Below are 26,946 nucleotides of genomic sequence, written 5' to 3'. Positions count from 1 at the left end.
CCCGCCGTGGAGCGGCGGATGCGAGGGACGGCAGCGAGAGCTAGGCCAGAGGAACGGAGGAGACGGGTGGGGACGTAGAAGCTGAGGCGTCGGTTGAGGTATTCCGGTCCCTTGTTGTGGAGGGCTTTGTGTGCGTGGGTGAGAAGTCGAAAGGTGATCCTTTTGCTGACTGGGAGCCAATGCAGGTGTCTCAGGTGTGCGGAAAGGTGGCTGTTGCGGGGTACGTCGAGGATGAGACGGGCGAGGCGTTTTGAATGCGTTGCAGGCGATTTTGGAGTTTGGCTGTGGTCCCAGCGTAGAGGGTGTTGCCGTAGTCCAGGCGGCTCGTGACGAGGGCGTGGGGTCACGGTTTTTCTAGTGTCGGCGGGGATCCAGCGGAAGATCTTGCGGAGCATGCGGAGGGTGAGGAAGCGGCGGAGGACATGGCGTTGACTTACTTGGTCATGGTGAGAAGAGGGTCCAAGATGAAGCCGAGGTTGCGGGCGTGGTCTGTGGGGGTTGGTGCGGTGCCGAGGGCCGTGGGCCACCAGGAGTCGTCCCAGGCGGACGGGGTGTTGCCGAGGATGAGGACTTCCGTTTTTTCAGAGTTCAGCTTTAGGCGGCTGAGCCTCATCCAATCTGCGACGTCCTTCATACCCTCTTGTAGGTTGGTCTTGGCGCTGGCGGGGTCCTTGGTGAGGGAGAGTATAAGTTGGGTGTCGTCGGCGTAGGAGGTGATGATGATGTCGTGCTTGCGTACGATGTTGGCCCAGCCTCCTCCTGAGCTGCCTGTCAGAAATAGATACGTTGCTTACATTTATTCAGTCTTCAGAAGCGCCTGTGAAAGGAAAGCATACCTTTTAATTCTGCTTTGCAGAATGACCTGCTCTTTGTCCCCAAAACCGGGACATGTATTTAAAATTAAGAAAAGTGCCAAGACACCGGGACAGTTCACTGAAAACTGGGGCTGTCTGGGGCAGTACCAGATGTCTTGTCACCCACTAGACATTGTTTTTAGTGGATTGAGTGGAAAGTGCCACTAAGCAGTAAGTCACAGTCATAAAATTGTAGCATTGCAGTGGTACTGACTATTTGTAAAACATGAGTCAGAGCTCATGTTCAGGTGTCTGTAGGCGCCCCCTTCACTCCTGGTCACATCGGGGGCAGAGATTTGCAGCAGAGCAGATGGGCCGGGATTCTGAGAAGCTCATCTCTGCTTGTCTAATCGTCACGCTCGGCTCTCCGTAGGCGGACAGGATATTATTGGCAGGTGAAAGGCCTCAAGCAGAATCTTACTCTCAGGGATCTGGAGATTATGTGGATGATGAGTGTGGCTGCTCTTCCTTTTGTCATTTTCTCCTCCACGTGATGCACCTGTATTAACATTTTTTTTAATTTTTTTTTTAAATAAAGACTAGTTAGGCTATTTTTACATAAAAGTAACTAATCTCTAGGTGATCAAACAACAAATATTTAAATTAGCTAAAAAAGTGATGCTTATTTTGTTGCTCTGGAAACAGTGTTTAATATGAACCGTAGGATGCAGGTTGGTCTCACTGGCACTTGTTTTTGGGGACCAGCACCTATATATCAGAGAAAAACACCAAACAAGGGAAAGTAGAAAGAAAAGAAAATCAGAAAACGGTGACAAAGGGAGAAAGCTGTGATGACAAAGAACCTGAAAAAATCAGATAAAGGAATGTCTGAGAGTGGATTAAAGAGGCCTGAGGTGAAATCAAAACAATGCAGCCTTTGTATTCCGCACCCTGAACTTAGATCGGGCCAGTAACGTGTGTGTGTGTGTGTGTGTGTATATATATATATATATATATATATATATATATATATATATATATATATATATATATATATGTGTATATATATATATATAAATTTCCTTTACTTCAGCCACGTTGCTAGGTGAGCAAGACCCTGGGTTGAAACACATTGTTTTGCTTGTTGAGACACCCCTTGTGGAAGTGAGCAAAATACTGAAATCGAAACGGAGTGCCGCCTAAATTGTTTATTGAAGAGTAGACAGGAGTGGTCACCCTAAGAGACAGGCACCACGTAGCCAGCCTTGTGTTGCCTTGTCAGTGTCAATATATTTGTTTACATGGATGTATGCAAAAGTGGGTGAAATATGTTGTGATTTCTAAGAGGCAATGACTCAGATGTTTGTCTAAACTATCACTGCCAGCATAGGTCCATGTTTGCATGATCCATGCCTCATTTTCTTGATAAAATGACCACTGAATGTGAATGATACCAATTTAGTTTTATTGTATGTGAATGTATTTTATGTGGATATCCTACAAATCTACGCTATGGTTTGTGTGACACTGTAGAAGCCCAACCATATTTTTCAGAGAATTCATCTGCCTTTGCACTTTTAACCCCAACTCCTAGGAGTCATTGTGTTCTATTTTTAAATATCAGTTTGGCAAGTGCACACACAGTCCCCTGTATTTTCTGAAAGTTCCTCTCAATTAGTTGAATTAAATCTTTTCTATGAAACAATATTTGTGATGTTACTTAATTTCAATTTCTGTTATTGATGCTTCACTGTTCTGAAATATTTCAAGCTTGTATGTCTAAAATCCATTCTCCTTTGTCAAAGATTGTCTTGTCAATATTGCTTTAAATATTCAGAGTATTTAGAAGGGATCAGGGATTCCGGCAGTATGTGTTGGGTGATTTGTGAAAGTCCAGTCTTGGAAATTGAGTTTCCATCCTTTTGATTTCAGGGCTCATAAGGACCATGTATAGGGTATCTCGGTACTACTCTGAGTAATAATTTCTGAAACTATTCAGCCCTTGGGTGACAATGCTGTTGAGCCTTGGGGGTAGGCCAGTTACCACACTCCAGGTAGACTCTAGCAAGGTGCAGCCACCTCCTCACTGTTCCCTTGTCTTTTCTTTTCCCCACCAAGAAGACACCAGAGCTCTCATCATGACTCACCAGTACCCGGCACTTTCTGCAGAGCAGAAGAAGGAACTGGCGGACATTGCTCAGCGCATTGTTGCACCTGGGAAAGGAATCCTTGCAGCTGATGAGTCTGTTGGTGAGTTCTGCATACTTAAATTGTAAATGATAGGGATTAATATTTACACTTGTATATTTCCTTGGCGACACAGACATACAAGCCCTGGCAGAGAGAAGCCCGTTTTTGTTCTTGCCAAGGCTCTGGATGATGATCGTATTTGAGATTGGATACCTGGCTTGCATAGCTGGAGTGGGTAGGAAGGAATTTACATCTAGAAATATTTTGCGCAGTCGGTCATGTGTCCTGGAAGCAAGCCATGTAACCTGTTGAATCACAGGAAGTAGATTCTGTGATGGCTAGTCTACCATGACCCATTCTTGTTTCACGCTTAATTCCCTTTGCCGTACTGTTGTGGTAGAGTGATGCCATAAGGCCATCGCACCAGTGTGAATCTCTGTGTTACCTCGAGATCTATGTAGCCTGCCCCTGTAAAGACTTTCTCCTGGGTCTCAACTGTCTGCACACCATATAATACCTGGAATGTGAAACTAGAGAACTAAAAAAAAATCATATTAATCCCGACACTGTGCAGTGTGTGACAGTGAGCAGCTATGTGCATTACTTTGTCTCCTTCACACAAGTTATATTTGCTGCCCCTTCCTCATTGTTTCAAATAATATGCCCTTCTCAGTGCAGATCTTTAGATTGCTCATGCTATATTGTCCTTGGCAGTGGTGTGCTGCATTGATATTACAGTACCCCCACCATGAGATACTCAACTGTAAAACCAGTTCCACAACCACAATGTCTCAGACAAATCATGGCCCGATGTTCTCTGCTGACATGCCTTATTGCCCCTACAACAGCAAGATCTGATACATCTTTATGTATCTGCTATAAGGACCCTACTGACACCACCATACCTGGCACAAGTACCATTACTACTGTACTCACATCAGAGCTACAATACAGCCCACTATACAGCTATGTGCAATTCCACCACTCCAAAACACACTTACTACCACAGTGGCATTGTCACCACTGTTTCACAGCTAGCTGTACAGAAAACTCCAAGTTGTCACAATTGCAGCAGAGCCCTCTTTGCAGTTTACTGTCACCATTGCTCACTGTGCAGCCAGGACTGCAATGTCCCTGTTAGTGCACTCATGGCAGCAGTCTCATTACAGCACTACGGTTCCTTATGTTTACCCCTCTCATTTCAGGGAGTATGGCCAAGCGCCTGAACCAGATTGGGGTGGAGAACACTGAGGAGAACCGCCGGCTGTATCGCCAGATCCTCTTCACTGCGGATGAGCGGATGCAGAACTGTATTGGTGGAGTTATCTTCTTCCATGAAACTATGTACCAGACAGCAGACTGCGGCACCGACTTTGTGCAGATCATCAAAGACAAAGGGATTGTGGTGGGAATCAAGGTACAAAGATTTTGAGGGCTCAGCAGTTTACATTAGGGGGCTCAGAAGGAAGATTGACCACACTGAGCAAAGTGGTTTGCTAGAGGAGGACTGAGGTGTTAATAGGCTTTGGTAAAGGATAGACGCTGCTATAGGTTAGTGGCCCATTAGTGGGTTGGGCATTTTAGATGTTCCCACACAGTTGGCGGGAAGGTAGGATAAGGAAAGCTGGATGCTGCTACAGAGAAGTGGAGGGTGTTGGAACTAATGGAAGGCTTCAAAATGGACAGAAATGGCATACTCTGTGGGTGATGTCATACCGACCTACAACAATGGAAACGTAAGTTTAGCCCAGCCGCCGAGAGAGACGACTCCTGTGATTAAATCCTGGATATTCATTGGGGCTAGTCAGTGAGGATTTTGGGGACAAAGAAGAGGCAAAGATCTTCTAAGGGATACAGAAAACATCAAGATGTACTGAGGGGCAGAGGAAGTCTTGCCTACAGAGAAACCAAAATATTACTCAAGTAGGTGGAGGGCTTTAAAATGTTTGCATAAGGCAACTGATCTGATTGACTCTGTCTCAGCTCTGCAGGGGCCCATCAGATGCACTAGCCTGTGAAGAAGTCTCCTGGTGCCCCTGTAATCCATATCCCTCTATTTTAGTAATGAGATTGCAGGTGAATAATCTCAGAACGAAGATCCTAGGACAGAGCTCTAAAGATTTAGAACTATTGAGCCGACGGAGTGATCCCAGACCAGTGACACAGCGGGCCTGAGTTGTGGGTTGACAAGCAACTTTTTCAGTGATGGAGGAGCTATGGGACTGAAGGCATGGAGGATGAGAGGCATCTCATTGTCAGTGAGCAATCCCAACAGTGTAATATCGATGAGGCATATCTCTTGCCCCACATGAAGCAGTCTTTCCATGTGCGGTTGTGCTTTGGTAAAAGGAGTGTGCTATGCCTCATGAGGGGCTGTATCTTTTCTGCTAATGGGCTGTCATGTTTGGTGGGAGGCTGTCTCATGTCTGGAACGATACAATCTCTTGTCGGTGAAAGCTGGCTGGCAACGTACTGGACAGTATTGGACAGAAGGCGGCCTACCCCATTCCAGGGAGACTTCTAATATAAGGCTGCCTTTTGCTGGCACAGTGCTGGCTAGTGCTTGCTGGGGAGGGCCTCTTATGAATGCTCCTCTTATCACCTCAATTTTATTTAATATATTCACAGGTGGATAAAGGTGTCGTCCCTCTGGCAGGAACTGATGGAGAGACCACAACTCAAGGTAGGTAATGTTCTCTGAAATGGGCTGACCGGCTCAGGGCCAACTGTGTCACGCTAAGTCTCTCTCTCTCTCTCTCTATCTCTCGCTCTGCACCGAGGCCTTGTTTGCTCCTAGCTGTTAGACAACATTACACCATTTTGATGCACACAGAATAACGATTTTTACATTGAGAAGTCCAACCTGTCAGTTTGGTCTATTCTGGATTCTGCAAGCAGTATAAAACAGTGCAGAATATGTTAGCTTCTCACGCCCCTGCCACAAACCTTTTATTGTTAGGCCAAGATAACGTCTGGCACCAAGCTGTTGAGTTCCAGCCCCACTGCACAAACAGCAGATATGGTGCAAAATGAATGGCCTTCATTTTGTGATCCACTGCAAAACATGTTTTATTACTGCCCTGCCTTACATCTGCATCCTGGCACTGCTGCACTATTGAGCCCTTTTTGGGTGGATTGAAAGCACAGCTGTCTGCAAGATCTATTACTTACAATATACATAGAGTTCTCTTCAACCACTGAGTTTTTTGGATCCACGTCTTTCAACTGTTGGCTTGATGCATCGTCAATCTCATCTTAGCCTAGGGAAGAAAGTCTCTCACTTCATGTGGTTGGATTTTTGGTGTATTATTCTGTTTTCCACTGAGTGCTTGCACTGTAATATGTACATACAACCGTTATACCGTTTGTCACATTCAATACTTTTATCTCAAACAAGCATTGTGTAAATAAATAAATCCTTTGGTTACAGTTTTAGGCATCAATGAGCGCTTTTGTGACGAACCTAACATGGTTTCCTAATTGTTTTTGGTTGAACAAACCACCAATAATACGCCTACACCAGTTCCACTTTCACCAATGCAACCACCAACAATACCACACTCCAGTCTTACTGCCACCACCACCAGACTCACCAATACAACAACCAACACAGACACCACCACTACCCTCTACAACAATACTTCTAATCCCACTGCATGATATTTAATGGGGCAATGGGTCAGACAATTTTAACAGTGGGTTAACTTAACTGTGAGTGATGGCATTGTGTTCTTTCAAAGAGAGACTAGTCTCACAAAGTAGTTCTCTTTAGTACCAGGGACTACTATAGCAAAGTGTGCTTTTTGAGGCCAAAGAAATATTTTTGCTTTAAGCCAGTGTTTATTTTTCATATTGAAGTTTACATGTTGGAGAGTGGCCAGCAACTCCTTAAAAATAAAGTTTTGCAAAACATTGACCAAACAATCATTGACAAAGCCAAATGTGTGGTGGCCAATGTCCGTACCATTGCCTTTGCCAGTGCTTGTTTAACCGTGAAACCAAGTAAATGGAGTGGATGGTGGGAACGGTGTCCATGATGTGACATAATTTCTGCTATCCCTTACATTTGGAAGAACTGACCTCCATGATCACATGGTCGGTCACAGACTCTTGGCTCCTATATGAAAGGATATTTTCACAAAAATTATTGCCACACTAAGTCGTATTTGTACGTATGCAATGCTAATTATGTGACAAACCTTTTCTTCTTTTTCCATCTTGGAAGTGTTTTAGCAAATTCTGTGTGCCAGAGTAGCCAAATGCTATTGAAAGTCAACAAATAAATACAAAGTCTATTTCCCGTTACAGGGTTTCTGGGTGTTTATAAGGGATAGGGTCATTGCACATTTTAAATGGGACATTTTAGCTTCTGCCTTGAAGCCAGGCAGCTATTCATTTCCTAAATACTGCAAGTAATTACATTTTATTTGTGCCAGGTCTAAAAACAGAACCTGCTACACCGCATTGCTTTCAGTTTTATAAAGTGGCTTTTGGCATTTACATCAGTGCAGTGTTGCTAACATTGTAGGACAACACGTTCCTAAGGGCGAGAAACGAACAGCACATAAACTTTGTTCATTTGCCATACTAATATACGTTGTACAGGTAACGCTGTAGACCCTGGGGTGTTACGTACAAACAGACCTCCCGAAAGACATGGTAAATGGCGCCCCTTCTGCTCCTGACACGCAGGCCAATCAGAGCAGCCCGCATCTGCTCCTATGCAACCTATTCTCATTTTTAATTTCCATTTCTCTGTACCTTTTTCGGCACTCTCCTCCCCTAACCATCGTCCTCCCTCTCCTCCCCTAGCCATCAACCTCTCCTTCCCTAACCATCACAAACCCTCTCCTTCTTTAACCATCATCTACACTTTCCTCCCTGCCCAACATGTCTACCCTCTCCTCCCATAACTCACATCCTTCCTTCCCTGTCCCACTTCCATACGTATTTTGGAGTCTCTGGAGTTGTTTGCCAAACGCTTATGATAGACCAGACACTTAATTTCCTTTTCCTCTCATCTCTTCCTATTCTTAGTATCTCACCTCCTCCCCCCTGTCCCTTCACTCCCAGTTTACACTCCTCGTCCTTTTCACATTTACTGTTTTCCTTGCGTTTTAACACATTTCTCAAAACATGCCTATTTTAGAGATTAGGATACTATAGTATTTTGGGGGCGTGGCCAAGATGGCGGCCGGAGCGGCAGCTTAATCGTAGAGCTCCGCTCTCGGCCCACCGTTATATCAAAATCCTGCGCCCTGCTGTGATCCAAAGCGCCTGGGATCACAGTGCGATCATTGCCGGGCATAAATAAAAGCCCCAGGAGAGCGGCGCCTCGGAGGGCGCGGCCGCCGCGGAGGACCCGGCGTTCCCAGATCGGAGCGGGCGCCATCGAAGGGGATCACGGCCGTCACCCAAACGCGCTGCGTGCAGAACAAAGAGGAGGTAGGGAGAGCGCCCGGCCCCCTCGCCCCTCGATGGGCATCTCCAGACCCCAGCGCTGCGACTAGGAGGCGGGAGGCGCCCCTCGCGCCGCACATCCCCGAGGAACGTTGGGGAGCGGTGGATGCCGGCGCCAGAGGCTCGAGGCCTACCCTGCTGCCTATGTGGGACCGTCGCTCGAGCACACAGCGCGTCGAACCAAGAGGGGGTAGGGAGAGCGCCTGGCCTTCTCGTCCTTCGCTGAACATCCCCCCGAACCGACGCCCCTCGTCCAATTGATAGTGGTAGACGCCAGCATTGAATTCTCGGGGCCTATCCAGCTGACCACGAGGGGAGAAATATCGTTCCTTATCACGGCACCACATGTGAGCCCTAGACCCAACGCGCATAGATTAACCTCCCAAATGATGAAAACCTAATGCACGGCCTCCCACAGCTCACAGACTTCATCGCTGGAGCCCTCGGTAATCATAGCTACAGGCTTCCCCGTAGCTTCGGTTCACAAACAGCCCCCCCCACCGGGCACAGGGCACCGCACGGGGTGTCGGATCCAGCCGAGCTTTCCACACTGTCCAGGGGCCCGCTGCCGCACCGCTAGGGGCACTTATTAAACAAACAGGCCCCCAGCCCACGGAGGCGAAACAATTTTAAGAACATCAAAATGGAAACCAATAATAGCAAAAGCCATGGAATTCCTTATTAAATAAGGAAACGACTGAAAAGAATATCGAAGGTATAAGTGGACCCTCCCAATAAACCACCAATCATCAACCCCTGTGGAACGACTCAGTACAGAACAACAAGGAAACATGGTCAAGCCAAAACACCCCAAGACAGGGCCGATAGGAGATGGCGATCCTCCCCCGCCAACCGGCCACCCAGACATGCAATCGACCACCTCCATACAACTCGCTGAAACACTCCGTACTCATTCCCTCCAATTTGATAAAATAATGCAAGCAATAATGGACACTAAATCCTCTTTGGAAGGGAAAATTGACGCCGCAGTACTGGAAGTCTCACTGCTACGCGCTGACCACTGCAAATTAGCAGAAAGGGTCCACAACACTGAAACGACTCTGAAAACCGTCCAACCAGAAGTATCGGAATTGAAAACTAAAATGCAACAAATGGAACTGGACATTGCTCAATTACAACGCAGAGCGGAAGAAGCTGAAGGACGCTCCAGACGCAATAACATCAGATTCCTTGGAATCCCGGAGCATATGGAAACCCCTAAAGCAGAGGTGTTTTTGGAGTCCTGGCTGAAAAACATACTCACAGAACAGTCCCCTGGCACAACACCAGTGATCGAAAGGGCGCACAGAATCCCGAGCAATCCGCCCCGCCCTGGGGCTCCGCCACGACCACTAATAGCACGCTTCCTAAACTACAGGGAAAGAGACCTAGTGCTTCAATGCTTCAGAACCTCAGACCAGATCCAGCTGGAAAATAGCAGGGTCACAGCTTACCCTGACTACACTATGGAGATACAGCGCAGAAGAGGAGCGTATAACAAGATCAAGCAGGTGCTGCGCGAAAAAAGCATTACCTACTCCCTCATGTTTCCAGCACGACTACGCATAGTAATGGGCGAGACAACCCTAATGTTCCCTACACCTGAAGATGCATGGACATGGATTCACGCAAAGGGCTTGGTAGACCCAACCAAAGAAGACGCACCAACCGAAGAATGGACTACCGCTCGCCCCTGAAAGAAAAGGAAAAAACCTAAAACGTCCTCTCGCCCCACAAAAGCGCAAATGGCGTTAGATCAAGCACAAATACTAAAAGACGCTAACTCTTTTGCCCGTGCGACGACGGATCCTAGGAGCGAATCGGACACCAATGACACTACCTCACATGGGGGAGACACAAGCCCGACCCCCTCCCCACTGCTGGTGGGCCCAGACCTTACCCCACGATCGGCTGACGAACTTTAAATGTAAAGGATCGGCGTCCGCGGTCCTCCCCAGGCGGCGGCGACAGCTGGGTGCAACCCGCCCTCTTCATCGGGGCTCACTCCCGGGAACCCTCAGCGGACAGCAGCCCCCAACCTAAGAGGCAATGACTGAATCCTTGACAAACCGAACAAATGCGCTTGGTACAGCAGAGGCAGAGGCATATCTTGAAGGTGGGCCTCCCAAGGGCCCGACCTCGTTCAATCCACGACCCCCTAAACCTGAACGGTTTCCGAATGGACCTGACTTCCCTGGAAGTCATCTTAGGCATCGGTTGTGCCACTTCGTTTAACGATCGGACACTGTCCGTAATATCCTTTTGGTTGAAATATTTTCTCTTTTCTCTTTCACTCTTAACCCACTATGGGTTTCTTCCTCCTCTCCGACACGCGGGAGATGGTTGGGCATTGGACGGGGCTGTTTGGGACGGGTGGGCACGGGCGGGGTGGGGGGGCCCCGGGGGACGGGGGGATCGAGCTAACACAGTTTGAATGGCCCCCTCCAATTCCCATACAATGCAATGAACAAGGAACCTATTTATAACATAATAACCTGGAATGTGAAGGGCATGGCCGGCGCTAGCAAACGTCATAGAATACATGCATACCTAAAGCGCCACCAGACACACATAGCAATATTGCAAGAGACACACATTACAACTGCTGAGGCAGCCCGGTTGGAAAAATGCTGGTCGGGCTCAATATACAGCGCTGGCGACTCATCCTACGCCAGAGGGGTGCTGATCTGGTTGGCCCCGGGGGTCCCCTTCACAGTACAACACAGCATAAAAGACAAGGAAGGCAGGTTCATACAATTAAAGGGGTTGTTGGACGGGGAGGAGCTCGTGATAAACGGACTATATGTCCCGAATATCAAGCAAGGCGAATTCTTACAATCGACGATATCACAACTAACCAACGACTTAACCACATCATCCATATGGGGAGGGGACATGAACAGCGTTCCACACGTTGATAAAGACAGATCTCATCCCCCATTAGTGGCCACCCTTCCAACGAAAAATTCCCTAGCATTAAGCACATGGATAGAAGAGCGACGGCTGACTGATATATGGAGGCACTTACATCCACATAAGAGAGAATACTCTTACTATTCCCCAGTACACCAATTGTTTACCCGGATAGACCTCATCCTCACCTCACAGAACATAACACATAAAATAACAAATGCAGAGTACTCTGCTAGGGTACTCTCGGATCACTGTCCACTCAAAGCACAAATCCGATGGGGCAAGCCCCGCTCATGTATCCCAACCTGGCGACTGCAAACGCAATTATTACAAGACCCGCCCTTCAGGAAGGACATAGCCACTCATATATCAGCATACTTTAAGTCGAACGCTGGGACAACTGGCTCTAGGGCTATTGAATGGGACGCACATAAGACAGTCATAAGGGGGGTTTGTATCTCAACTACAGTCGGAGTACGTCAGACTTTAACGCGCGATCTCTGAGCATTGGAACAAGAAATTCAAACTTCTGAATGCGAACTTGCTAAAGGCGCCATAACTCTAGCGAAAATCACTGATATGCGCTCTAAATGGACCGACACAGATAGCCGCCTCAGGCATTACGACTATCGCCACTATTTAGCTCGTACTCACGCTGAAGGCGACAGATCCGGCAAATTATTAGCATTGCTCATAAATAATGAACGTCGGAATCTCCCCATAGGAGCTATTCGCCTGGAATCGGGGCTGATAGTGAATACGCAGGTAGAGATAAATAAGGCTTTCCGGGAGTACTATAGCTCACTATATCAACCACGTCCACCTCCCAACAACACTCAACTATAAGACTTCTTCAGTGGTATTACCCTGACTCGATTATCTGCCGCCCTAGCGACAGAGTTAGACAGCCCAATAGAGATAGCTGAAATTCAGAGCGCTCTACAACAGTTGACGCATGGCAAAGCACCTGGCAGTGACGGTATTCCCATCGAATACTACACCACGTTTCAATCCCAGACTTTGACCCCATACCTAGCAATGTTAAGGGAGGCTCTAGATCGAAAACAGCTCCCCGACACGTGTCGGGAGGTGCTGATAGCAGTACTGCTGAAGGCGGGCCGCGATCCATTAGATGTTCGCTCATATAGGCCATTATCATTGCTAAACACTGATTGTAAGTTACTAGGCAAGGTCTTAGCCAACCGCCTGCTACCACGCATAGCTGAACTGGTCCATCAGGATCAGGCAGGCTTCATACCCGGGCGTAGCACCTTCAGCAACATCAGGAATCTGCTACGCCTGATGGGGAAACTCCCCAGCAAACGAGGAGCTGCAAGTCGCAGTTTCACTGGATATCGAAAAGGCGTTCGATACATTGGGATGGCATTTTCTAATAAAAAACACTCAAGCGAATGGGCTTTGGGCGAATATACATCGGCTGGGTGGAAACACTATACGCAGGCCCAGTGGCTAGGGTTAGGACAGGGGACACGATTTCCGATAAATTCAACATCGGCAGAGGCACCAGACAAGGATGCCCACTATCCCCACTTTTATTTGCACTAGCCATCGAGCCCCTGGCCGCCAGACTCCGGGTAATGGCCCCTATATGGGGCATCCTAGATGGCCAGTCACACCAGATAGTTTCCCTATATGCAGATGATGCGCTGATTTTTCTACGCGACCATGCTATGGCCATCCCGGACCTGCTGGAACTTAAAAAATTTAGTGCAGTGGCCGGGCTAACAGTCAATTGGGCAAAATCCTGTATATTCCCCTTGCGCCCGGTTCCCGAGACACTCAGAACAGAATCAAGCCTGGGGGGCCTGAAATGGTGTTATACCACATTCAAATACCTAGGTGTAAATATATTTCACGATAACCAAGATCTAAGAGATGGCAACCTTGGTCAAGTGATCAGATCAACGAGGGGTTCCTTGCCCTTCTGGTGCTCACTCCCATTGTCTCCTATGGGTAGAACCGCCATTGCAAAGATAATAGTACTCCCACGCCTCCTTTATTATTTCAGGGCACTGCCCTTAATACTGCCGAGCTCCTTTTTTAAACAACTGAATAGCCTATTAACAGACCTAATATGGGGCAAGGGACGCAGACGCGTCGCATTAGCAAAAATAACTCAACCACTCAATCTAGGCGGGCTGGGCGCCCCCAAGTTTGAAGCGTACTATGCAGCCTCCCAGGTACAATGGATAACTACCTGGACGGGAAATCCTACCGGCGCGGAAGCACAGAAGGTGCTGGAGGTTCTCGACGGTACGGAAGTACTGCAATACCTTATGAATCGGACAAACCCTAGACACACAAGTAATATGCTACTGACCACTGCACACTGGGCCTGGGGACGCTATGCACAACGAAGCAGTAAAGACTCGCAGTACTCCCCCAGGATACCACTACTGGCACACCCGATGCTGGCGAATATTGCGGTCACGCTGGGTTTGAATGCCTGGGTCAGCAGAGGTATACACACACTTGGAGACATTTACCAAGATGGGCAACTTCAACCATATGAAACATTAGCCGACAAACACGATTTGGGTCAGGGGGGCTTCATAGTCTACGGCGCAATCAGACAGGTAATGCGCGAGTCATGGAAAAAAGGCAATTCGGAACCAGAGGTTTCCCCATTGCTCCATGAGCTACTGTGGAACATCAACGTTTCATCAAGCATTTCAAATATATATAGCATCCTCACCACCCAAACCGAACATAAACAGGAACAGGCAAAAAACAGATGGGATAGTGTGTTACCAGAGCCTTTAACACTTAATTTGTGGGATCAGGCGATGAGAATGACCCGCGAGGTCTCGCGCAATCCCCGCTTTCGATATACACAGTTTAACTATGTACATCAGACTTATTTAACTCCACACCGTATAACTCGCATGTTCCCCCTTTCACCCCAGACTTGCCCCAGATGCAATACAGAAGAAGCCTCCTTTTATCACATGACCTGGGAATGTCTCCCTGTTAGGAACACATGGATAGCCATAACATCGTTATTGACTGAATGGACGAACATCACACTATCTCCCACTCCTGAAGTATGCTTACTGGGTATAACACCACACTCCAAGAAACACAAACGATCATATAAATGCATCGCCCTGGCCTTAGTGCTATATAGACGCCTTATAGCCATGCACTGGAAGGCCCCGGGAGCCCCTACGGTTGCCCACTGGCGAGAAGAGGTAATACGCTGGGCCAAAGCAGAAACGCAGACCCTACAAAATTTGTCGGATAAAGGTATACTAGTAAAAGGCCTAGAGGTATGGAATGCATTCGTGATAACTGCAGAGAACAAAGATGACGTTCGCCCTCCCTGAAATAACACAATACCAATTCTCCCGTTACTTCCGCTGCTAATGGTATCATTACCACATTGGTTGACCGACACGCTCAGGGAAGTGATACACTAATACAGAATTCGCAATCACCCGCGAAGGAACCTCCGGAAGGTTTGCTGGAGAATAGGAAAACGAGCAGCGCTACCCCTCCCCCTCCCGACTTCCGGGCCACCCTGCTGCGGCCTCCCCCTCCTCCCCATCGGCCTCCTCTCCCTCCCTCTCTGGCTGTGCCCACCATCCCCACTCTATCTCTCTGCTTAATATCCTTTGCTACATTTCTCTGTTCGGATACCAACTTAGCACATACTAAACATACTGTATAATTCGAAGTTATAATCTGTAATGCCCAATTGGGTTGTGGTTGTACTGAGACATGCAATATGTGCGTATAACTTTTGGTATGAACAACGCGTGTCGAAAATACTGTAATCTTTGTTATATTACCTGTAAGTTACCACCTGGCTGATAAAACAATAAAAATATATTTAAAAAAAAAAAAGGATACTATAGTATTTTGTGAACTAAAAAACTAATGAGAATAATGCTTCCTGCAGGACATCTGCTCTTTAAGCACCTCCAGGCATGTCATGAAACCCTTGTTATCATTAAACATAATCTCAGTGATTACTTTTTCTGTCACCCTTTGCTTTTCCTGCCTTCTTCCTCCTTTCTATTTAAAGTCTTCTGTTCCACAAAGTGCTCACTTTGCCTTTGACTTTTTACCCAGGTTTGGACGGTCTTGCTGAGCGTTGTGCCCAGTACAAGAAGGATGGGGCTGACTTTGCTAAGTGGCGCTGTGTTCTGAAGATCAGCGAGAATACTCCTTCCAATCTCGCCATTATTGAGAATGCCAATGTCCTTGCCCGCTACGCCAGCATCTGCCAACAGGTGAAGTCTCCCAAATTCCCAGTGCCAGAACCTCCAGAGCATCCATGCGCCCGCTCCTTTCTCATCAATGAAAGGATGAGTCCCTGCATTCTCACTTGCAGGCTGTAGAGTGCATAGCAAAGATTCATTATTTAACCATAGATGCACAGGGTACAGAAGGCCCCACCAAGAGCCAGTGACTAGCAAGCTGCTTCTTTGCATATTGTTGTGAACCTGTGTTTAAATGTGTGGAGAGAAGGTGAGAACGAGGAATACCACCCCATAAACAAGTGTGTGGAGTCAGACAGGCGAGGGCTGTTAGATGTTATTTTTGCACTCTGAGCAATTCCATGCTAAGCTGCGTTTTCTGTGACAGGAGCTGGTGTTCTGTTTGTTCTTGATGTAGAAGAGTATTGTTGCAATTGTTGACTGGTTTATTCTTGGTCTAGAATGGTATTGTGCCCATTGTGGAGCCAGAAATCCTGCCCGACGGAGACCATGATCTGAAGCGATGCCAGTATGTGACCGAGAAGGTGAGTCTTATCGACCCCCACTATCACAGTTGCCAAAACAAACCAGCCCATTGGAGATCCCAGGGAGCAGAGGCTTGCATGAGATAGATCACAAGGTCGGGAGGCAGATAGGATGTCACACATTTTCTAGTCAAACAGATCTTCATATGTGGGCAGAGTCGCTGTCGTTAGAGACAGACATTTCCTTAGGCATATATATTTTCTGGTGAAAGATTTTACAAGACACCTCCATACGAATGAGACCCATCTTTAGCTTTCAATATATTTCTTTCCTGGGCACGTTAGTTTTCTATCAAATAAAGTAGTACATGTGGCCCTGTCTGAATATTGACATTTTACAACGTGGCTAAAAGAACCATTCAAAGCCCTCTTCCCTGTCCAATATTCACTACATATTCATGTTCATAGGTATGTATGAATGCTATTCTTTCTGTGTTCGTCGCCATTAATTTTGCTTCTTTTCTTCTTTGTGGGCACCCAGTGCAGTGATCTTAAACATTCACTGCACCATCCAGGAGCCATAATAACACTCACTAGCATGTGTGGAGGAGCTCGCTTGCGCTTGAGGATGTAGGAGGTGGACTTGCTGATGTCTCACCCGGCTGCCGTAATCCAACATAATCCACCTGAAAAAGACTAGCATGTATGAAAATACAAACATCCCTGCAAAGTAGAAATACAGGGCAATGTGGTTCTGTGTTTGAAATTTCACTAACTTAATAGGAAAACTGGGTGTTTCAAGGAAACACTTAGCATCTATCACACACAATATGGTGACCGTGAACTGCCTGCATTATGAGGCCTGTTTGGGGCTCTGATCCTGCACTGGTGGATTTCCAATTAGTCCCAGAGGCACGGTGATTGGGTTAGAGTGATAGGGCTCCTCATCCCACACCAGCAGACAGTCTCTGCTCCACCTGAATGGTCATGGATCAGGCTCTGTTGCTCTGTGGGAGGTCTCTGGCCTGGGCAGCATCTGGGCCAAATGCACTTAAAATAGAACATGAGCCCAGTGTTGATTACATTCCATCCGGCCCGGCTGTGCAACTGCATCGACCTCTGCTGTTCTACACCACCACATGAGCAGCTGTGACAGTCACCTTTGAACTGGATAACTACTGAGCCCTATCCTGTGTGTCCACTTCTCTGTAGTCCCTCGCTGGCAGATTGATGGTGCCTCATGAATGACAACCTGATTGCAAAGAGCCACCTGGCTCACTCTCACAGTGTACGAGCAGTGGGTAGTGAGTGGGTTGTTATTATGTGGGACCAATTTAGATGCCCAGGTGAGCCCTCTAACATTGGTGACAAGTGCTGTGATGATTCTGCCCCTGGCACTCCATCCATAGGCTCAGACACCAGCAACCATGTGAACGCCCAGAACAGTGTACAGCCAGGATCTTCAAAAACAGCTGTGTGAGTGAAAAAGAGCAAGCCACTGTGTTGTGTACTCACTAGCACACACTGCCAAGCTCAGTGCGGCTGATGACAGTCCTGAGCTGCAACGAAGAGCACAAAAAGCACACAGCACAACACTAGTGCAAAACCACCCTAACCGTGGGTGAGTCTGCAACTGAGAGGGATGTCGCTCCATGGAGGGAAGGAGTGAGAACGCCAGATGCAGAACGTGCCCCCTAACAGCCACTGACCCCCCCCGCATAGGCTGCATCAACTGAGTGCTACAGGAAACAGTGGTGAGCATGGGAGTTGAAGCTGCAGTGAACTGTCCTAGCAGGAAAAATAAAGAAACGGGTCAAAAGGGGGAAGGAAACAACAAAAAAAGAATCAAATCAGGGCACACAGTGACACAATAGTGGTCACTCATACAAAGGGAACATGGGTGATGACCCTCCAGCGCCACAAACCCAAGAACCTTCACAAGGGGGCATTGCAACACATGCATCGATGACTGCTCTGCTGCCATCTATCAAGCTGGGGGACCCAGCAACTGCAGCACCCAGACATGGGTCTGCTGTTTGAACAATTACTTCAGAGCTACCAGGAAAACTGATGGGAGGGTTGAAAGGTCACTGTTCTCTATTTTGTTGTGGAGGAGGTCTATAAACGTTTTGAAAACCACCCAGGAACAGGAGCTGACCACAATTATGAAGTGGCAAATACAGCACTGAATGCATATTTTGACCCTAAGCTCGATCCAGACAATGAGAGGTCCAAACTACACCAAGCTCTTCAAGGTGAGGAAGAAACAATCAATGGGTTCTACACCTGCCTGCAAGAGCTAGCCAGCACCTGCACCAAGTATGACCAAACAAGAGAGGTGAGGGCCAGGATAATTCAAGGAAGCAGGTCCTCGGTGCTGTAGCGCCTGATTTTACTTCAACCAAGAATATCACTGAAAGATACTCTGATTATGGGTTGTTGAATACCAGGGGAAAGGGGACAGGTGACTGCAACCCAAGTGAATAATTAAGGTTGTAAACATACCAGTACCTGACCTCAAAAACATTGGGGCATCGGTTAATGTAATGGATATTAAGCAGTACAGCACATTAGAGCCAAGGCCACTAATCACCTCTACTTGCACAAAATCTACATGGATGGAGGGCAACACCCTCTACCTCTGGCAGGGATGATAGAAACAATGATTTCCAACAGAGACATTGAGAAACAAAACCAAATCTATGCCACCAAGGAAGGGGAAGGAACGCTCATCCACTGGAACATGGAGTAGGACCTAGAGCTAATCTTTTTCACAAGAAAAGTACAGGAGAAGCAGACGGAAGAAAACTTAAAGGGGATCCTACAACTATTGAAAGGAATGGAGTGTCTCAAATGGATGACCATCGAGCTCAACGTTAATAACACAGTCCAGCTCCAGCTCACAGCCCTCAGACATAGGTGGGTACCATTCTATCTCTGTCCCCTAGTGCACGAAGAAACGGTAAGACTTGAAAACGTAGGACTGATCAAGAAGGTATCAGGTCCCATCACGTGGATATCTCGGATGCTGATTGTTACAAAACCAAAGCAGCCTAGGACCATCCAGCTCTGTATAGATATGAGGGTTGCAACAAGGCTTTACGCTGGGAAAGACACCTGACACCCACCATGAATGACATTGTTGCATATCTAAATGGAGCTTAATGGAGATGAAGAGCTACTAAAGGCTCAATTTTGGGATATCATCCCCAGCCATGATCTTCCGGAACGTCATCCGGGAGACCCACTCATGGCTAGATGCAGTGCTTTACATCAGTGATGATACTCTGATCCTCTCAAATACACTAGATGACCATCCCCTCTATCTAAAAGTGACACTCACAGGATTAGCTGTGTAGGGCCTGATGCTGCACAAATAAAAATATTCATTCTTCCAAAACCCAATCGAGTTTTTTTGGGTACATCTTCTCCACTGATGGGATTAGTGTTGACCTTCGAAAAGTGGAAGCAATAAGAAATGCTCCTGACACCCAAAATGCTACTGAAATACTAGGATTTCTGGGCATAGTCACAAACTTTGGGTGATTTGTGTCAATTTTGGCAGTGACCTCTAAACTGATGTGGGTGCTGAGCAAGGCCATTGCACAGTGAGTATGGACTGCCATGGCCTAGGTGGTGTGTCAAGAGATAAAGAATGCACTGTCTAATATGGCACCATGGCATACTTCAACCCAGCAAGCTGACCGACACCAGCCCAGTGGCGATGGAGCATTGCTAACAAAGGAACAGTCAGCTGGCACGTGGATGCCCATCGCCTATGGGAGCAGGGCCCTCATGGACACCGAAACTTGTTATGCTTAAACAGAGTGTGAGGCTCTGGCTATAAAGTAGGGCTGTCAGAATTTTCACCTCTACAGACCAGAGTTTCTTGCAATGATGGTCCATAAGCTGATGCTTCCCCTATTTGCGGACACTCTGAAACACCCTCCAACATGAATAGAAAGATGGTCAGTACAACTTCAAATATATAATTAGTAGTCGCCTATTGAATAGGTGCTACCAACCCAGCAGACTATTTTTCCAGACACCTTCCACAGAAAATTGCTATCATAAATGGGCATTGTCACGACATGGAGGATTTTATCTGACTAATCATGCAAGGAGCCTGCTCAGGGCAGTGGACTTCAAAGAGATCGCTGCAGCATCCAGGGAGGAGTCATGCCTACAAAGAGCCAATGCAACCATGAGGCATCACCAATGGACAACCTTCCTGAATGAGTACAAATTCTGGGGGCAAGTAGAACAGAGGATGATGAACCAGCCCTGTAGAGTTTGTGATTAGCTCAGCTCAGCAGTAGATGGCCCCGTCTGTGTTGGTGGCGGATCGTAGTGCAGCAGAAGTTGTGGTCCCATGTCTTTGAACTTGCACATCAGGGCACCAAGAAGGCACCAAGACTAAAGCCTGTCTCAAGGAAACAGTATGGTTCTTGGGGATGGACACAGTCGTAGTAGTATTGGAGAAGGGCTTAAGACTCTGCAATGCCTTCCTTGTGACTAGAGGGGCACATTGCCCTGTGCCAGTCATGTCAGAAGACCTGTGTGAAACACCCTGGACTAAAATAAGTATGGACTTCAGCAGTTGTCCAGATGGGCGGATCACGATGCTCATGATAGACAGTCACTTGAAGTTTCCAGTGGTGGAGGTATCATCCATAGCATTTATCAAAGTGCACCCACGGGTGGAAAAGACCTTTGCAACTTTTGGATTGGTGGTTGAAGTCCAAACAGACAACGGACCCTCGTTTCAAGGGACAGAGTTCAAGGAATACTTCAGCAGCCTGGGAATGAGGGACAAGAAAGCAATGCCCCAATGGGCATAAGTAAAGTGAGAGGTGAAGTGGTTTATGAGGACTTAGACTAAAGCTCTCCACATTGGTGTAGACCCAGGTGAAGACCTTAAGTGGTGATTAAGTTTCCTGAGATTGTACGATTCTTGAAATGGGACAGGCACAGAAAAGGCACAGAGAAAACAATGCCTGAGCAAGCATAGCTTGAGAAGCCAGAGGTCCTCAACTGAAGGAGAGAGACCATGTACTTATTTGAGACTGACATCCTGCTGGAAATTCTGAACATTATGGAAGCAGGTTGTAGATCATGGAAAGGGTACAATGTACAGTGATCACAGCAGACAGAGGAGGCGAGAAAGTAACAAGAAATGTCTTGGTTTGAGAAGATCCTGGCACCTGAAAGAAGATAAGAGGTGGTGGAAGATGTGGGGGCAACTCTGAATGTGACACAGACATCCTGAGAACATTAGATACCCCTGTGATGATGAGAGAAGACTCTACGGCCTGGCCGGAGGTCGGAAAGAGTAGGGAGTGTTGGAACAAAGAGAGGAAATTGGCAGGGACCCATTGGAGCCAAGCCCATATGTGCCACAAAGTCAACAATATGACCTCTGACCAAACCTGACCCCAAGCCAGGTCCTGCAGCACTATGTCTGCAGTTAGGGTTGCCACCATTCTGGTGTTTTACTGGCACCACCGGCAAAATCACCTAAAACTGGTATTTTTAGCCCTTATCCTTACTTACTTCAAACAGCAAATATAAATAGAAAACACATTTAAACGTGTTCTAGACCTGATCTCTCACTAATAATTAAAGTAAACAAAGTCATGTTACAAATGAATAAATTTGGTTTTGTTTAAAGTCCTATTTTGTATCATGCATGAGCCTTTTGCACTTAGGCACTGAAAGTAGGAGAGCTGGGGGGTTGCTGCTGCAGCAGCCCCCAAAATAACCATGCCCGAGTTCAGAAGGTGAATGAGTAGTACAAATACCCTTACATTTTGTATTTATCTTGTCACATTTGCTGGGAATTCAAAGACAAATGTCAGGCTGTCTTCTGACAAGTTGCTCTTTTATTTGGAAACTTGTTTTTTTATTTTATTTTATTTTTCTGAATGCAAAGTGAGATGATTTAGTTGAAGTTACCTAGATGACAATCTTGCTTCGGTACAGGAATTTAAAGGAAAGGCTACAGGCTGTCAGTTTTTTGTAACCCACAACAACGTAAATATCTTTAAAATATGTTAGCAATTATGAAAGAACAAATGAAGGACATCTTTTTGTAATTCTAAAGTGGGATGGAATCGAAGATTTTAATAGGATAAAAAAAAAATCAAGACACTTGACATCATGATACGCAAATTGTAAATATTCGCTGAAACAGGATTTCCAACAAAACCATTTGTGTGCAAATAGTTTTGCCAGTAAAACTAGATGCCTATGCAAATTTAATGACTATGCCAGTGGAAAATGAGCTGTCTGCAAATGACAGTGCGCACCAGTGCTCCACAATGCACTACAGGCTACATACGACACCCTTACCACTCGCCTGATGAATGTATGTGGCACATTTGCTACTTTTGCTTTTTGTGTGACCATTGCATTTACACAGTCCCTGTGACTTCACTGATATAACATTGATGACAGCACCCTCACTCTGATAATTGTTAAAGCACCACGGCCTTTGTAGACTCTTGAAACAACAATAAATGGCAAGTGTTTTTCCCCAGGAAAGGTGGCAGACCTATCGTTTGAAGTATAGCTCCAAGATGAAAGAAGGACCCGACCTTTAAGTGGGTTGGGTTCTGTTGGTGCTTCAGCACTGGCAGTTCCCAAATCCAGGTTCTGGAACACGTCTGCAGCGAGCCCTTGCCGACAGCATGACAAGTATATGACCTCGGAGAAGTATGACCCTCCCCCGGCCTTTAATGGTACTTCTAGTAGACAGCTATGTTATATATGTAGCCACGGTCGTAAGTTGTAGTGATCTGAAAGCACACTCTGCTGGAATTGGGGGGCAGGAGGGCGGGAAGAGAGCAACCTCTAAATGTAACATGTATGCAGTGATTATCTGATAAAGCTGCTGCTGTCAAGTTTTAAGTAGCTTCCAGACATTTTTCAAGCCCACAAGGAATTCAAAGTCAATATTTTCCAAATGGTTTGATTTAAGTTTCTAAAGGAGCATTGCAGTCATCTTCAAAATGACCAGGGCGAAAATAGCATCCCTGTCCAGCAAGAGAAAGAGAGAAGATGCGCTGAATAGAGGCACACTTTCAGCTCATCAGAGTAAAGCAGGGCTCTAGAACAGAGATTAAAACATTCAGTTACAAGCCTTCTTTCTCCACAGTTCCTGGGATAGAGCATTCAGCGCGACTGATGCAAAGTTCTGTTGAGTGGATTTTTTTTATCTATTTCTAGTTCAGGGCACTGGCACTGTGATAAACACTTGGCTCTGATGTCCTGTTTTAATTGAGTGAATAAATATTCTTAGGGTCTCACACTCTGCTATCACTAAGCCAGCCGCCTTTGTCCCTCTGGCTGCTGTGCACCATGGGGGTTCATTGTCATTGGTGCTTGACCCTCGTGGAGTTTCTTTGGTCCTTCAATAAGTACTGCTGGTTTCTTACGTTTGCATGGCTGGCAAAAACATTCAGAAGCAAATAAGGTCTTTAGCAGGGGAGTAGCTTCGGAGGGGGAGGTGGTGTTTGGGGTGTTACACCCCCCCTAATGTATTTTTGGGAAAATAGGTGCTTTCAGTCGGGTATGGTGAGGTGTTTCAGATTTCACAAGAAATGTTTACAGAAACACAGACAAACACACAGAGTCCCTCCCTCTCTGATTTAAAAGTCTTTAAAAATGTTATTTTACTAAATATTGTTTTTTTTCACTATATACTCCTGTTACCAATCCACATTTGTCACACTTTCCACTGCCCCTTTAGCCTCTCTCATGTGCCCTGCTTGATGACTATGTATTCAGGCATTAAATGCCAGAGTGATTTTTGGAAAATCTGCAGCTCACCCAACCACACCCACTTTCCCACCTATATTATTAACCAAAGCTACGCCCATGGTCTTTAGGTTAGCTGTTAGGTTTCATCTCTCTGCATAATGTTTTAAAACCGAAAGTGAAATTTCTGCTCCATTCCCTGACAAATAAAAGTAATCCAAACAATATCCGTTAGACTTTTAAATGCTGAGTATGAAAATAGGCAGCCCATGAAATGTGGCAGCTGTTTACAAATACCAATATGTTCCCTAAAATATTTTTTTCACTCTTACTATTCCTAATGGAACAGAAAAAATGTTCTGCATAAATTTAAATAAATATATTGTTGCTTATGTTTTTGTGATAAAACTGAGTTTATACATTTGTGCAACACAAGATTCTAGTCCCCACTACTAGTCCATACCCATCATTACAGAGGCCAAACCCGTTCATAGAAGACCTAGTTGCTTCATGGCCATGCCAATTTTATGACCCCTCCCCCCCCCCCCCACGCACACCCCTTTTCCATCCCCCTTAAGGCATTGAGAAAGACTTAATAAAGGAACAAGATAAAGTGAGGAGGCGGGTCCTGCAGGACTTTGTATGCTGAATACCTTCCTTGATCAAAGAAGAAAAAAGGACTTAACTAAGAGACAAACTTAAGTGGGGAGGAATGTGGAGACCCACCTGACTTGTAGGGAGAACACCTCCAAGTCGCATGCACCCCGGCGGCCGGGGATAGCCTAGGGTTTAAATAAAGGGGTAGCTAATCGCTTGAGGTCACACTCGTAGTGTACTAGTAGTGAGTGGGTTGTTATTGTGTGGGATAAATAGGGAGGCCCAAGTGTGCCCTTTTACACTGGTAACTAGGAGTCCACACTATTGAGTGTAGCGTCCTCCCCAGCCAAGGTACTCGTAAATGAACAATCCACACATGGAGCTATGTTTGACACGTCTTTATTCTCCTGCTTGTAACTGTAAACTCAACATTCTAAACATGAAATCTAACCACCACACCTGAACACTTACGTCACAGTTCTTCGGAGTCCATCAGGAACAAAAAGGGTATCGTCACTGCTAACTCACGAGACACGGCATCTCCCCCGTGAAATAAAAAGATGCAAATTTATATTTTTACATATATAAATTATAACTCCTCTATGAGTCTTTGTGGAGCTTTAATTAAATGTGTTTAACCAAAATGAGGGGGGATAGGGAGATTAACTAGTCCAGTGTACAGTCTCCCAAAAGTTATACAAATCAAACAGGAACACTGTTCTAAAAAATAAACGGAACTCCACTAGGCACACTGCGAATTGCTTCTTGCTTCTAATTTGCAGTGTGCCTAGTGGAGTTCCTTTTATTTTTGGTAACAGTGTACCTGTTTGATTTGTATGGCTTTAATTAAATGCCCAGATTGTGTCTTTTGAGGCTGTGGGGTACTAAGAGTAGCGTCCATAACTGACACTGGTGATGTGGGAAAAGAAACAGCCAAAGGGCTCTCTATAGTTTCATTCGAGCCAGCCTCTTCTTGGATAACAGGAACTGGCAAATAACAAGGCAGATGCTTGAAATGTGAAGAATTTCACATAATAGACTTTCCTGGACGGTGGGCGGTCACCATATACCCCTTTTTGGTCACAACCTCAAATGCTTCTGCATTAAAAGGAGTATTCGATTTCAGTTTCAAATGTTGTCGTACTAATACTCTAACTTCTTTATTGAACACAGTATTTCTGGCTCGTCAACACTTTTCAGCATACGGCTTCATTTTTAACTTGCTGCACACATCTTTTTGACGAAGTTCACTATCAGCTAGAGATTGCTGGTTGGTCCATTTGGTTATCTTCGTCGTCAGGGGTCTCCCAAATTTCAAGGTGGCAGGAGATTCACCTGTTGTTGAATGAAGCGTTGGTTGGTATGCATGAAGAGTAGCATGGAAATCTGATTTCAGGCTGAGTTTCTCCATCCTAGCATGCTGGACAGCCTTTTTGAGTGTGCTCATAAAACGTTTGACAATGCAGTTTGCTTATGGCCAAAGAGTGTGCTCTTTTGATGCTTCACGTTGAGATGATCAAACAAATCTCAAAATTCCCTACTGTTGAAGGGTGGACCATTGTTAGACTAAAATTGATGAAACTCCCCACACTGCAAAAATAACTTCTAACATCTGGATGGCTTTTTCCTGCGTAATTGATGAGAGATCTTCTCCTAAAGGAAAATGGGAGTATTCATCAATAATCACCATAAGGTAATATCCATTGTCAGGTGGGCCAAAGAAACCAACAGCGATTATTTCCCAGAGATTAGGTAAATCTAACATATTCAAGGTATGTTAAGTAGTGGCTTTAGAAGACAAGAAATTGCACAAAGAACAGGCTTTTAATTCTCTTTCAACTCTTTTGTCAAACTGAGGAAACCAAACTCTATTTCAAAGAGCTTGTTTAAAGGCAGCATTTCCACAAAGTCTTTCAAGAGCTATTTCAGTTATTTGAGACAAACTCTCTGGTATAACAATTCTCCAGCCTTGCAAGACAATACCTTCTCGAGTCATGGACAGTTCATCTCTGACATTTTTACATTTCTGGCACTCGCTGTCCTGTTTGAGAGGTCGAGTGTGCTGCTTCCAGGATTGATGTGCAATAATGTCTTTCAATATCAACAGGTCACTGTCTTTGCTTGTAGCAGTAATAATTTGTTCCAAAGAAATAGAGGCAAGGGAATTAGAATTTATGGTGAAATTTATGTAGGCTTCAGTCACTTTGAAAGGGGCACCTTGACATTGTAGAATGAAACTCCACATCAGAAGGAACAACTTATTTTTCTATGGAGACATCACTTTGTGTGTCCTTCAGCCCTGTGTTTCTGCATACTTTTCATGCTCACGACTGACTCTCTTCAGGCTTCCATGTCAGCAGCTTGTCGTTCAGTATGTTCCTCGGCTCTGGCAGCCATGAGTATTTGCTCCAAACTAAGGGTTTCTGTCAGCATTCGTCGTCTGAATATAGCAAGGTGGCAGTATTATGTGGTATGACTGGGAACTCTTACCATGTAATACTAGCACATTACCTAGTAGTGTACCTT

At 46.0% G+C, this 26,946-nt stretch overlaps 1 protein-coding gene across 4 annotated transcripts in view; it reads left to right on the top strand.

Annotated features, from left to right (window-relative positions):
- Positions 1-26,946, top strand: part of ALDOC (aldolase, fructose-bisphosphate C) — a 77,485-nt gene that overhangs the window by 30,776 nt on the left and 19,763 nt on the right. For 3 of the 4 annotated variants that reach the window (XM_069226176.1, XM_069226178.1, XM_069226179.1), the window contains exons 2-6: positions 2,913-3,044; positions 4,190-4,401; positions 5,613-5,667; positions 15,453-15,613; positions 16,042-16,125. In XM_069226176.1, the coding sequence (XP_069082277.1) occupies positions 2,933-3,044; positions 4,190-4,401; positions 5,613-5,667; positions 15,453-15,613; positions 16,042-16,125 (624 nt within the window). In that variant the 5' untranslated portion in view covers positions 2,913-2,932. The remainder of the gene's footprint in view (positions 1-2,912; positions 3,045-4,189; positions 4,402-5,612; positions 5,668-15,452; positions 15,614-16,041; positions 16,126-26,946) is intronic. The other variant, XM_069226177.1, reaches the window with a different exon arrangement.

The sequence above is a fragment of the Pleurodeles waltl genome, chromosome 3_1, assembly GCF_031143425.1.
Source record: "Pleurodeles waltl isolate 20211129_DDA chromosome 3_1, aPleWal1.hap1.20221129, whole genome shotgun sequence".
In the NCBI taxonomy this organism is placed as follows: Eukaryota; Metazoa; Chordata; class Amphibia; order Caudata; family Salamandridae; genus Pleurodeles; species Pleurodeles waltl.
This window is presented reverse-complemented; position numbering and strand designations above follow the sequence as displayed.